This window comes from Prenolepis imparis, unplaced genomic scaffold (assembly GCF_030444845.1).
Source record: "Prenolepis imparis isolate NDT839.2.m4 unplaced genomic scaffold, iyPreImpa1.0 SCAF_14, whole genome shotgun sequence".
NCBI classification, from domain to species: Eukaryota; Metazoa; Arthropoda; class Insecta; order Hymenoptera; family Formicidae; genus Prenolepis; species Prenolepis imparis.
Genome location: NW_028141172.1, coordinates 10196276 through 10211262, shown reverse-complemented (window position 1 = coordinate 10211262; position 14987 = coordinate 10196276). Strand labels below are relative to the sequence as shown.

The 14987-nt window shown below is 40.6% G+C and overlaps 2 protein-coding genes across 2 annotated transcripts; both read right to left on the bottom strand.

Moving 5' to 3' along the window:
- Positions 1-2376: 2376 nt before the first annotated feature.
- Positions 2377-7300, bottom strand: LOC145945127 (uncharacterized). The gene is made up of 3 exons (XM_083053955.1): positions 4815-7300; positions 4259-4699; positions 2377-4222 (listed from the first exon to the last, which is right to left on the bottom strand). The coding sequence occupies exons 1-3, from the start codon at positions 7298-7300 to the stop codon at positions 2377-2379; spliced, it is 4773 nt and encodes a 1590-aa protein (XP_082910081.1).
- Positions 7301-11060: 3760 nt separating this feature from the next.
- On the bottom strand, positions 11061-14486 carry LOC145945126 (aminopeptidase Q-like). The gene is made up of 4 exons (XM_083053954.1): positions 14420-14486; positions 12482-12665; positions 11869-12028; positions 11061-11140 (listed from the first exon to the last, which is right to left on the bottom strand). Exons 2-4 carry the CDS (start codon positions 12608-12610, stop codon positions 11061-11063), a joined length of 369 nt encoding a protein of 122 aa, XP_082910080.1. The 5' UTR covers positions 12611-12665; positions 14420-14486.
- Positions 14487-14987: the final 501 nt, after the last annotated feature.

The window sequence follows — 14987 nt, the reverse complement described above, 5'->3', positions numbered from 1 at the left end:
GATTCCTCTCCTATCCTCCCTCGTCACTCGTCCGACCTCCCTTCTCCTTCTTCCTCCTTCCTCCACTCCCTTAGCTCATCCTGCTCCCCCTCTCCTCATCGACTCCGTATCTCCTTTTTCTTCCACCAGTTCCAAGCAGGCATATGGGGTGTGTTGGTTCGAACAAGATTCGAACCCGGGACCTTCCGCATACCAGCCAGTTACTGAGTATGCGGGGCCACTTTTCACCCCTAATATCATAATTATTAACTGAGTTATAAATTCTTAAACTTTCATAATTTTTTACTACTTTTCAAGTGTACCTTTTTCTTTGGCCGAATGTATATACATAAATATATACATACATGTATTAATATTTTATGGTTGTATGGTTTTTTTCGCCAATAATAAATATATCAAATATAAGCGTACAAGATTTAAAAAGACACAGAGGAATATAATGATTAAAAAGCACTTACATATTTCTAGTATCATGTAAATATAATTCTAATTGACGTTCAGCTGCTCTAATGCACAAAGAATTATTGATGATACATGCGATTCTTGAGAGTTCTTGTTTTAAAGATTTATCAAGATCGTTGTTAGTGGGTATCGTTTGATCGTACGTATCCTCAGGTATAAGTAGAAATAGGTTTCTTATTTCCGCTAATACGTCCTGCAATTTGAAAAAAAAAATTATTTTTATATATTTCAGTCATAAAATTATTTACAAACACATATATAATATATATATGCAAAAAATGTACATTCTTATTGACTAGAACTATTTTACACTTCCGTAAGTGATTAATAATATACTTTAAATTAATTAATCTCTTAAATAATTTTTTATACCGTTTAAATACATACAATTTTAATATGTTAATATTTTACGTAATTCATAATTTTTTAACTAATATTAGCTTATTACGAAGAAAATACATATTAGGTAATAAATTTTAAATTTGCATAAGGGTATTATATGATAAATGTTTGCAATTATAAGAGACTTCATAAATCATATTATATCTTTTTGAAACTAAAACTTTCAGTTCAAATTTTTGATATCTGTCAATAACATTTTATGATACAAAAAATTTGAATATTAATTTTTTACTTAATTATTTGTCTATTGTATTATTTACTAAAGTTGGGTACAAATTAATTATAATCTTATTAGAATTATAATCAATTTCAAAATATATATTTGAAATATAATTTCCTAAGGGAAATGTGATATAATAATTAATAAAGTAATATTAATACATTTTTTTAAAACATGGTTAATAAAAATAAAATCTCAAATTGAGAATAATTTAATTTCTTGTTATTCTTGTACCAAGAAAAGTGCCTCATGTGCCCAAAGTGCATTAAAAATCATGTTCAAACAAAAATTAATTTTTCCTTGATATTGACTCATTAATATATATCAGCATCTTATTTGTCGGTTGAAATTAAAATGTCTTTTAAAATCAGATTTTTTGTTTTAAGAAAAAGATAAAGTTGGGAAAATCACTTTATAAAAAAAATTTATTATCGCTTCTCATTATAGATTTTAAATTAATAACTCGTTACTGTGATTCATTGTCAATATTGTAAAGTAAAAAGGGTTATCGTATTGTCACAATTTTCATTCTTTTTAATGATATTAAAGTTAAGTTTTATGCATAAAACACAAAAATTTTTTAAATATTACATTTTTTTTTGAAAATATAATAAAAGCGATTTAACTTGATTATCTGTATATAAAGTATATAAAAGTTTAATAATTGTAAATCCTTACGCTTTTTAATTGGAAAAACAACTTTTTTTGGAGAACGTTTCACTGAAATTGTCTTCGTAATGAAAAAAGTAGGTATGTAAATACGTAAAAATAAGTTTTTTTGTTTAATATTTTAACAGATTAATATAAATATGAAAATACTGGGGAATAAATCTGATAGTGCGTTATCGCGACCGCGAACCGGGGGGGTCGCGCGCGCGCTCGCGAGTTGACAGGCGAGGTTAGGAACCCCGTGTGCAGCGTGCTGAGAGCATGGAGATACGCCGGAGGACGAGATTTCACGAGACAGGTGAGTACGCGAGGACGCAATGTAGAAAAATATGAGTTAATACTATTTACAATAATGTACATTATTTACAGGCGCGATGGGACTCGCGATACGCGGTCTACGCGGGTGGCCCTGCATCCGTGGCGGCTGCCGTCGGCAGTGGTACGATTTTAACCACTGGCCGGGTCAGCTCGCCGACGGAGGTGCGGATGTCCACCACGCGCACTTGCCCGTCCTCTCCCGGGTGTAAACGCGTGATTCGGGCGAGCGGCCACCGGCATGGCGGGGTGCTCTCGCCTTTCACGAGGCACAGCTGGCCTTTGCGGATGGCTCCCCGGGTGGCCCATCATTTGGGCCGCGGAGTGAGCCCCTGGAGGTACTCGCGGGTCCATCGCTGCCAGAGGTGATCCCGCATCTGTTGGAGAAGTCGCCACCGGGTGAGACGGTTGGAAGGTGCCTCCAAAAGTGATGGCTCCGGGATGGCGGTGAGAGGGCCTCCCACCAGGAAGTGCCCGGGCGTTAGAGCGCCCAGGTCGTCCGGATCATCGGACAAGGCCCCGAGTGGCCTTGAGTTTAGGCAGGCCTCGACCTGTGCGAGGAACGTGGAAAGTTCCTCAAAGGTGAGCCGGGCCTCGCCGATGGTGCGCCGCAGGTGGTGCTTGACGGCCTTGACGGCCGCTTCCCACAGGCCGCCGAAGTGAGGAGCCGACGGCGGATTAAATCGCCACCGGACTCCTTCATCTGCGAGTCGTCCGATTATGGATTGGGCCTCGCGGCTGTTCGCCTTGAAGAGGTCCCTGAGCTGCCGGTCCGCTCCCACGAAGTTCGTGCCGCAATCGCTGTGGACGACCGTGCACAGCCCCCGTCGTGATATGAACCGGCGGAAGGCAGCGAGGAAGGCCTCAGCGGAGTAATCGCTGACGGCCTCCAGGTGTACAGCGCGGGAGCTAAAACACACAAAAACAACAAGGAAGCCTTTGTAGGCTTTGTGACCGCGGCCCTTTGTCGTCCTGAGCCAGACAGGTCCTGCCAGATCCACGCCGGTCTGCTCAAATGGTCGGCTCGGCGTGACGCGCGTCCTCGGCAAATCGCCCATCACCGGCTGCGGAGTGGCCGCCCGCCATCGCAAGCAGGGAAGACAGCGGTGGATATGGCGGCGAACCAGCTGGCGGGCTCGTGGGATCCAACATCGCTGCCTGATGTCGCTCACGGTCGCCTGGACTCCTCCATGAAGAGTGCGTTTGTGGGCGGCGTCGATTATCAGGTTAGTGACATGAGATTCCGGCGGCAGAATCATCGGATGTCGTTGGTCGAAGTCTAAAACAGCATGTTTCAGCCGCCCGCCAACCCGCAGGATGTCCTCTTTGTCGCACATGGGAGCCAGTTTGCGAAGCGGGCTCCTGGCAGACAATGGCTTCCCGGCATGGATGTCCCGCAGCTCTGAAGGGAAGCCCAAGTCTTGGGCCACTCGGATCCAGCGGGATAGTGCCATCGTCAGCTCCTCCGGTTCCAGAAGCGTAGGCGCAACCTTGCCGCTTGCCGCGCGACGTTGCCGACTCCTCCAGCGCCAGATCCAGGCCGACACGCGAAGTAGACGACGAAGATTAAAGAAACGGCAAAGCTCCGCAGGTTCCCGCACCTCGGCGACCACGTGGCATGTTGAAGGTCGCTGCTCCGGGAGATTCGTCTCATCTGAGAGGCCGACGCCCCTCGGCCAAGTGTCCGGGTGGCTGCAGAGGAAATCAGGTCCCCGCCACCACAGCGGATGACGCACCAGCTCTCTGGGCGATATCCCTCGGGAGGCGCAGTCTGCCGGGTTCTCCAGACCAGATATGTGCCGCCATCGCGCCTCCTGGTTTTCGCGGTGGATCTCTGCGACTCGATTCGCTACATATGTTGTCCATCTTGCAGGGTGTCCTCGAATCCAGCCAAGCGCAACTGTGGAGTCCGTCCACAGGTGGACCGCTGACTTCTCCAGGCCCAGGGAGACGCGGACATGTTCGGCTAGTTTGGCTAAGAGGGCCGCCCCGCAGAGTTCCAGGCGGGGAAGCGATACACGCTTCAATGGTGCGACCTTGCTTTTCGCGACCACCAAGCTCACGCTCGGCCTTCCGTCAGTCTCAGCCCTGATGTAAACCACGGCGGCGAAGGCACGTTCGGAGGCGTCAGAAAACCCGTGAAGTTCCAAGGAACTGTGCGGAGTGTCGTGGTGCAATCAGCGTGGCAACCTGATGTCCTCGAGCACTGGCAGCTCCTCTTCGAGTCTGGTCCACAAGGCGGCGTCCTCCCCGGCCAATGGTGCGTCCCAGTCTAGCTGCTGCAACCAGGCAGACTGGATCAGCAGCTTCGCACGCACGACGATCGGCGCCAGCCAGCCAAGCGGGTCAAAGAGACGTGCGGTTTGCGAGAGCACGGATCTCTTTGTGGGTGGAACGGTCGATGTCAGCCGCACGGACAGCGAGAAGGCGTCATCCCTCGGGTTCCAGCGGAGGCCCAGCACCGAGTGTTCGTCCGTCGGCAGTCGGGCGCCCGTCGTGGTGCCCAGTTGGTGCTCGCGAGGGATCTTCTCCAAGAGGCGATCGTCGTTGGCGGCCCATTTCCTTAGTGGAAAGCCGCCCGCCGTGCAGAGGGCGACCACCTGGTCTAGCACGCTGCACGTGGCTTCCAGACTGGCCGGTGAGTATATCGTCCACATATACGTCATACTGCAGTACGTCGGCGCCCAGCGGGAAGCGGTCAGCCTCGTCGCTCGCGAGCTGACGCAGCACGCGGACGGCGAGATACGGCGCGCTCGCTAGGCCGTACGTCACTGTGTTGAGCTGGTATTCGCGGATCTGACCCTCTTCTCCCCACAGGATCCGCTGCAGGTCCCGGTCATCTGGATGAAGCTGGATCTGCCGATACATCATTTGGATATCGGCAGCGAACACGTAGCGATGCCGCCGCCATCGAGTCAACGTGTCAGCAAGCGATGGCAGCAGGTTAGGTCCGATGAGTAGGTGACCGTTGAGTGACGCTCCGGCGCCCGTGCGTGTGGAGCCGTTGAAGACCACGCGGATCTTAGAGCCGGCACTTGAACTCCGGAGCACCCCGTGATGCGGCAGGAAGCTGATTCGGTCCCTTGGTGATGACAGCGCGGCGGCGATTGGCGACATATGTCCGAGTGTGATGTACTCGCTCATAAAGGCGCGGTACAGCATCCCGAAGTCCCGATCGCGGTCGAAGCGACGTTGCATGACGTTGAGGAGGCGAGATGCGGCTCGGCGTGTGGAGCTAAGGTCCGGCAGCCCCTGGCGAAGCGAAAGTCGCACCTGGTAGCGACCGCCTGGAAGCCGTTCGTGCGTGCGCACGAAGTGGTCCTCGCACTCCTGCTCGTCAGCGGTCAGCGGAAGGACGGCACGGGGAGGCTCCTCTGCCTCCCAAAAGCGGCGTACGAGGTCAGCGAGGTCATCAGCGGTGGAGCACTGAAGCGATGACACGGGAGTCGCGACGTGGCAGGCTCCGACTAAGCCTAGTAATACCCAGCCGAAGCGAGTCAGCTGGGCACCTGGTTCTCGAGGGCCTCCTCGGCGAAGACCTTCCGGCAAGGCGAGGTCCAGGTAGACGTCGGCCTCGAGTAGCAGCTCCACAGGATCCTGGCGGTGGAATTCAGGATCAGCGAGGTCGAGATCATCAAGGTGAGGCCACGAACGAGCCTCACCCTCTGAAGTACCGCCATATATGGTGAGGCGCGGCAACACGAGCGGCGAAACGGCGAGGGCGAAGCGCTCGTCGCGAGAAAAGACGTTGACTGCCACTCGACCGCGAGAGGCTCCCGTCTGGACGCCACCCACTCCGAAGATGGCCACTGAGGATGGTGTCCGCGGCAGGCGAAGCCGCTGCGCCAAAGATTCCGCGATCAAAGACGTTTCCGAACCCGGGTCGATCAGGGCGCGGGCCGCGTGACGAGTGCCCGCGCGATCGGCTACTAGCACGCGCGCGGTAGCTAGCAGCGCTGGTCCGCACTCCACTGGCTGCCGTCGCGCAACGTGGACCGTCACCGATAAAGATGACCCGGCAGCAGGAAGGGCCTCGGCTGTGAAGGCGTCATGCAGTGTAGTGTGATGTTTCCCGGAGCACGTGGCACAGGCCTTGGACGACTTGCAGTCGGCAAGCAGGTGTCGACCCAGGCAGTTCCAGCACCTCTGGTGAGTGTAAACGGCCTCTCGTTTTTCCTGCACGGTCTTCTTCTTGTAGAGCTCGCAGTATGCAATGAAATGGTCCGTTTTACAGAGTGGGCAGCTGCGGCTTGGATCGGACCCTTTGGTACCCACGTGACTGCTGCGAGAGGCGCGACTAGTCTTCTCCGGAGACTTGGTTGACGACCCGGACTTCACGGCCTGGAGGACCTCCCACGTCATGAGCTGCTCCTGTAGGAACTCTCGGAGCTTGTCATACGAAGGCGGCTCGAACGACTTGCCGAGGGAGCTCTCCCATTCCCGACGAGTTTCGACATCCAGCAGCTCGATGACCAGGTGCACGAAAAGGTCGGTGCAATCGGAGATTGGACGCCCAATGCCCTTGAGAGCGCCGACTGTCGAGAGTACGCCGTGAAAGAGTCGGCGTAGTCCGTCGGCTGACGGAGTCTTCAACCGCGGCAACGAGGTAAACGCTGTCAGGTAAGATCTGACTAGAAGGCGCTTGTTCTCAAAATAGGTGCTCAACAGGTCCCACGCTTGTTCCAGGTTCTCCTCCATGGACGGCAGGTTCCTAATTAGTTGCTCAGCATCGCCCTTGACGCTTGTCTTTAGGTAGTGGAGCCTCTCAATTTTGGACAAGGATGGCTCCTCAAGAACCATCGAGCGGAACAGATCCCGGAAGGCTGGCCAGTCCTCGAACTTGCCGCTGAACTGAGGCAGGTTGATCCGCGGCAAGGCCCTGCGCGACGGCGCGGTGTCTCGGGCCCGTTCGGCGAGCTCAGTTTCCTTCGGCTTGGTGAGTTTCTCCTCGAGCTCGCACAATTCAGAGCGCTGCGAGTAATATGCTGACTCTACCTTACTCGGCAGGTCGTCCGTCGTGTAGTCGTCCTCCTTGAGCTGCTTCCAGAAGGCGGCTCGGAGCTCTTCATGCTGCTCCACGAACTTCGCCCACTTATCGTCCAGGACGCGAATCGCGGTGCGGACGACGTGAACGGTTATCTTGACCGCCCCGATCTTCTTCAGGTTTTCGATACTGCGCAGGATTCGCGCGTGAAGATCGTGCTGCGCGTCGATCATCTGATCCATCTCCATTTTTCTGTCACAGGTCACTGGACACGCACCTGGTTACGGAACACGCACTCACTCCGACGGCGAAGTTCAAAAGGTGCCGGACGCGACGAAGACGCGGAAATCCGGCTCGAAGGACCAGCAAATGTGCAATATCGCGGCAAGTGAAGCGCGGTCAGTGCGCGAGCGAGTTAGACAAAGGAGACGGCACAGCACGGCACAAAAAAGGAGAAGATAAATTTCACACGACGAGAATATATTTACAGTCCACTATATACAAAAGTGCGTTTAATATTGTTCGAAGGTAGCGACAGAAAAGCGCACGACGATTGCAAGAAGTGCAATCGATAGGACGATCGAAAGTGCTTGTGAAAAAGCGTAAGAAAAGCAAAAGCGTACTAATCTCGGTCTGTGCGTGTAGAAATCGACAAGACGAGTGCGAGGAAAAGGCGCCGAACAAACGGTCTTTATCCCGCTGACCTTCGAGAAGATTCTGAGACAAAATCACAGTATTTGTGATTTTGTAATATAAAGATATCGAATCCTCTCGAAAGTCGGAGGACAAAGCCGTTTGTTTTCGTCGTTATTGTTTTCGCCCACGGAACGGTTACTCGTGAGCGATCAAACGGCGGTGATATTTAGCGCGCGAACCGCGCGCTGCGACGCGATATAGCGGGGCGCGCCGTGGTGCCATTGGCGCACGGGCGGAAAGCGCGTGTGGCCGCGCCAAATTTGAGCGCGTTAATTGTCGCAACCGGCTGCGCGCTCGTTGCGAAGAGAACGTGCATCCGCGTTGCAGCTTACACACACACATACAAGCACACCCTCTCCTTCTCTCTCTCTATCTCTCTATCTCTCTCTCTCTATCTCTCTCTCTCTAATCCGCAACATCATGTAACTTTTTTAGTGATACAATTTTGTATTTATATTGATTTAGTATTTAATTTTATTGATATACGAGGCGCATTTTTAAATTAAAGTCCGTTTCGAAATACAGAAAATACTTTAACATATAAAAATAATTTATTCTAGCCAAAAAACTTCTACAATCTTACTTTATTTTTGTACATAATCACCATTGCCCACGCATTTTTGATATCGTTTCAACAGCTTTCTATTATAATTTTATTGTCGTAAAAGTCCGCAGTCTGTGTCTCAAATCAATTAATAAGGTCGTTCTTTAGTTCGCTTTTTTTTTATTCTTTAAGAAATTGAATAGACAATTTTGAAACTGTAAACTGCTGATTTTCAACAATTTTTGTATTCACTTCTATTAAACCTTCTGTCATCATTGTTGGACGAAGAGCTACGCTCTTTGTCATGGACATTTGTTCGTCCTTCTCTAAACAAACGACACCATTGCTTAACTTTACTGTCACTCATAACATTTGGTCCAAAAACATTACAAAGTTGTCCATTCAATTTCCTAACAACGAACTAAAGAACGGCGTTACTAACTGGTTCAAGACACAGGCGGCAGACTTTTAGACGATGGAATTATGAAGCTGTTGAAACAATATCAAAAATGCGTGTAAGTCAATGATGATTATGCGGAAAAATAAAGCAAGCATGTGGAAGATTTTTGCAATATTAAATTATTTTTATATTTTAAGATTTTTTTTTATTTCAAAACGGATCTTACTTTATTTAAAAAATGCGCCTTGTACTTTATTAGTGACAATACCTGGAGCGAATCGGGAAATTCATCTGTTTTATTTGGAAATGCAAAAATAATCGATGTATATTCAAAAGCTTTGATCATAGGGTACCATGCTATGTAATCTCTCTCGCCATAAGTAGCTCGCAAGTTTCCAGAATATGGCGAAATCAAATTTTCTATTTATCGCCATATAGAATGCATCATCGATGATTTGCGCTCGATTAAGAACATGTATTTTAGAATAGTTTTCAGAATTTAAGTAATGTGCAAGTTTTTGCCAGCTCACCTCATCATAGTTGACTCTATAGTATCCTATTATTGAACAGATAAATTTTATCGATTCTCTTGAATGTATAAAATAAAGATTTTGAATTAAATTAATTTTATTTTTGCATATTGTTTTAAACATATATAAACTACTTTATGTAGAAATTGAACAAATATACATATTGTAATAAAAAGATCCCATAATTAAATTAAAAATTAAAGCTCTATAAAAACAAATGATGTAGAAAATTAATATATTAAAATAATATATTAATATATATATATATATTAATATATTTAAATTAATATATTATAATTTATATTATAATTTATTTAATATTTACCAGTTTGTTGTATGTTGACAATGATCCATTTAACTTCTTTATCAAGGAGTATTTTCAACGTCGGTGTTGAGTTCGCTAAACAAGCACTAATATTTGGCCAATTTATGTCAAAATTGATGTTTGTGTCCATAGTATAGGTGACGGGTATAAAATATGATGTTTCATCAAATTTGTCGTTAAACTCTTTCGATATTGTGACATGATCGCTAGAAAAATCTCGTGTCACATTTAGCACCGGACAATACTTTTGTGTAGACCAAATATGCATCATTTTTTTCAAGTTCCGAAGGTAATAGAAATAGTAAGTATCGTATTTTTTTGTTTCATTTTCCATAACGTTCCACAGATCATCGGGAGTTTTCGAATTAGAGGAAGACAGTCTGTAAAATTTAACATATTGTGTGGCAATAAATGCTACATGATTTAAATTATTCGCATTAGCAAAATATAAAATTATAATTATTTGTTTTAACGAATATAGCTTGAATAACTTTCACTTTAATATTAACTTTGACTCTTACAAAGGTCAATTAATATAAAGAAGCGGTTGATTTTTTTACAAAATAAAGTTCAATACTGCAAATTGCATAAAATAATGCTAATATATTTTATGCAAACCATAATTTTATTTTTTTAATTAATTACTTAATTATTTTATTGGCATATTTCAGTGTTTTTGTTATATATTTTAGAGGGTGCAATATATATATATATATTTATATATATATATATATTTATATATATATATATTTATATATATATATATTTATATATATATATATTTATATATAAATTGTCTGAGTATTTGTATGTATATATTTTTATTATAATAGGCCTTATTTGTTTAACTATTTTGTTAACAAATTTATTTTTAACAGCATTTACCAATTTTTTATATTTCAAATTTCAGTTTGTATCATACCCAAATTTGAATAATCATCGGATACACTGTCCTTACTACACTAAACTTATCGTATGTGTTTTTATCTTCTTTAGAAAAGTTTTTAGTGTACATTTTTGCTCTTACATATATTATACACTTCTTTTAACGTTTTGTGTATATATTTAATATATATGTATAGGATTATATATATACAGAATTTTCTAAATATGGACCGATGGATAATATAGTATTGTCTAATAATTTTACACCCATATAATATAATTTAAATATTACTGCATAAATAAGATCTCATAAAAAATTGTTATAGTTAAGATTATTATTATTGCCAGTTAGACTTTAATTTGTATTAAAACCAGATAGTCATATTATAATATATGTTTTCAAATTTCGTATTGTATGACATTTGAGAAGAAGCACATTTTTATTTGTTTCTTTTTGTTTGTTTGTAGAGAAAATTTTATCCTTTTTTGTGTCACTTAATAATTATAAGACTAATTAAAATAAACAAGACAGGTTATAGAATATTGAATAAAAATTTATTTTAGAAAAAATCTTATGATAGTCTATATAAGGAAACTTATAATTATTATATTACAATATGAATAACACTTACTTTACAAATGTATTGATAGATGTCCAAAATATATTATCGGGAATTACACTTTGTAACATGCGCCATATAACGGCTCCTATAGAAATATAAAGTATACGTAACAATATATATTTTAAATAATTTTAACCAGTGATGTTCATAAATTCGTAAACATTACTAATTATATTAAATATACGAACAAATTATAATTAAAAAAAAATTATTTATAACATAAATATAAGCAAACAAGAAGAAATAAATGCAGAATTGAATTTGATTAATTTGTTATTATTGTTATTAATACATGTTTATGGTTGGCAATGTAATTATTGTTTATTATATTATTTAAAAATTTTTTATATAAATATATATCTGCATATGTAAATATACAGGATGTCACTTAAATTCCGCCAACTAAGTACATAGCGTTATTCCTTACCAAAAAATAAGTCGAAAAGTTCTAAACATTTTTTTTGGTACACTAAATAATGGAGTAATAATTCAGTATTGGAGAAATAATTTACTTAATAATGAAGTAATAATTCAGTAAATCCAGGTAATATGTACTCACGCACACTGTGAGCGAATCACTGATGTGCTCCAGGATAATGTTCGGCGCTGTTTGGCCGTTAATTTACTGAATTATTACTCCATTATTAAGTGTTCAAAAAAGAAAATTGTTCAGGAATTTTCGACTTATTTTTTGGTAAGAAATAACGCTATGTATTTAGTGGGCGGTCTTTAAGTGACACCCTTAATATGTATATATTTATATATATTTTAATTAATTCATAATTTATAATTCAAATGTACATACATACATACCTTTAATAGGAGAAAAAAAAATTTTTGAATTAATTTTAAACGTATCGCTTGTGTTTTCCTTAAAATTATTTGTATTCGTTGTACCGTTTGTTGTTAGAAATCGAGATTCATATTGAGCCTGAACTACGAACAAGTCCATCATTCGGATATCTGGTAAAGCCTACGGACAAATAGATGTATCCGAATAAATATAAAATGGTGAAAGAAAATCACATTAATAATACGAAATAATGAATAAAATTATTATAGCTATTTCTAAAAATCCTTTGTTATTTTATATATTCATTTAAATTAAAATAATTTTTTTTAGTAAAATTTGTTCACAACTATACATATTTAACAATTTGATAAAAATTATTATCGTAGATTTAAAAATATAAACGCGAGATCTTCATAAAATGTAATATCGAATTTTAAGTATAATTTGTATCTGCTCTGTAATGTTTTCTTTTTTTCAAATAGTGATAATATTGCAAAATAGTGAAAAAAATAATATATTGATATTTCTTTTATATGTTATCTGAATAAAAAGGCAATTTCAAAATATTACATTTTGTCAGAATATCAACCATAATTTTCTTATAATTAACGTTAGAAATGTTAGAAGACCAACCTGATTGACGATATACGTTCCGAAAAACAGAATGAAGCCCTCATTTAACCACCAGTGAGACAAATGAATAGAATCAAAGAGATAACCATACCATTGAGATATTATATCATGAGCTATTGAGCGCATCATTATAAATTTATGCGCAGGAAGATGTAATTTCTCGTTGTAAATAATATCAGCTTCACTGAAAATTGTTTGTTAATAATATGATTATTTCGAACCATTTTGTTATAAATTTGCATATTTTGCTTATATACAAATTAAATGCTTTTACATATGTATATTAAAGAAATATAATTCAAATATTGTCATACATATTTAGAATTTTAATAAACATAAGAATATATAATTAAACATTAGTACACAAAAAAGTTGTTAGTTTTTTGTAATAATTTATTCGATGTATTATATATGTTAATTATATGTAATTATTTTATATAACTTTATTCTTTTATTTCCCAAAAACGGAATAAGTATATAGTAATTTTATTTTCCATTATTTTTGTTATCATTTATTTCTCAAAGTGTTAGAATAAATCTTCTAGCCATTTTTCGATAAATATATAACAAAAAGTAATTATACTCATACACATACACAATGCGTTTAGTAATAAAAGTAAGTTCAGTAATTAGAACAGAAACATATATTTTTAACATAAAAACTAAAAATTGTATTAAATCGTTGATAATATTTAAATTCTTAGTTTGATATAACGACGAAAAAGTTTCTCCATCATGGAATATCTATTACATATCTATAAATGTAAGTTATTCAGTAATTGAAATATAGTAAATATTACATATACATGTGTTTTATCGCGTCATTTATTATATAATTGCTTATAGGAATTACTTGATCATCGATAAAAGCACATATTTCCAAATTATATAAAATATACTACTCTCTAAATTGTTAAAATAAATAAATAATTGAATAAATACCGTTATCGTCTGCATTTAATTAAGCCATCAGATGTAACAATAGAAGTAGAAAATTGCATATCTTTGAATTTTAAGTTTTTAAAATAATAATATAATACTTTAATGATATATTCAATATATGTTTACAGTTATTTGTAGAATAAATGTATTACTTGTTGTTTACGCACCAACGAAATTTTGTCGCGTGTAAATCGAGGATGCCGGCTTGCTCCGAGAGAGCGAAAGGAAGAGGGAAAGAATGGAGAGCGTGTGACAGCGAGAGAGTGAGAGAGAGGAAAAACTAGATTGAAAGAGCGAAAGAAGCAGTAAACTGAAAGAGGGCGAGAAAGCGAGATGGGAATCGAACGAAGGAGATCGAAAATGAACAAGGATCAATGTCAATGAAAGAAGAAGTGAAAATTGTTACCAAATAATTTGGAAGCTTTGATGAGATCTTTAATGATCGCAGTTAAAAGATATACACTGAGCGATGAATCGCTAGACTCGCAACTCGTTATCGGAAATTTCTTAAAATGATTGAAGTAACTGATCGTATCGCTCGATTAAAGGCTTGAACTGACTCTCGTGAACAGCCAGACAAAATAATCAAGTCTCAAAGTCGCCGGGCATTTCGCGTGTTTATATATATTGTCGAGTTTCTGGAAGCTTCTCAGAATCGAGCCGGGGATTCCGTGGTCTGCGCAATACACTACATATATGGTTTAAATTTAGACTACCGTTGCGAGACCAAAACAATAATAACCCGCGATAGGTATAAGTCAGAATACTGGAAATGACAAACGATGGTTCGATAGATTTGTGATCTTTTCGTTGTCGAAGGCTCGCTCGGAAGAATTAAACAATACATGACGCGACGACCGAAAGGTCATATGAGAAAGCATAGAAACAGAAATAATTACGGAGATAATAACAACCGGACGAAAGACGATATAAATTGATACAGAGAGTTAACAATATTAAATTGAATACAAAGCCTTTTTTTGTTATCTTTAACACTTGTAAATAATCAGACCACAGGTACGCCTAATTTTGTTCTTGAAATTCGGAACGGCGACATAATCCACTTTTGAAATGTTTTTCAGGATATTCCAATCGTTTTCTAAACGCAAAGTTATCATTGTAGCAACATATAGACCGAATTTCACGTAGGGTGCAAAATACGGTCTGCACCACGTCTCAGTGACAGTCTTGTTCCAATTAAAAATATGAATTGGATGCAGACCATCAACTTTATATATTAAAATTGCTACGTCGTTTGGAGATATTTCAGATGTCGTTTGGAAATGAGTAAGTATTATCGTGCCATTTGCTATAATATCGTATTCTCGTATCGGCATATGCGATAGAGCTCTGTATCGTTTGTCATGTTCTACGGAAATTTTAAAGGTAGCACTTAATTTCGGGTCGTCCATACATGGAAATAATTCTCGGGCTGTTCCCTGCTGGTTTAGTATCGCGATCATCCACCTATCACATTTTAATGACATGCTTTAGAGAATGACAACTTTTCAGCAATTACTGATACAACAATTATTAAGAAAGCATTACAGAATGTATCAGCGCA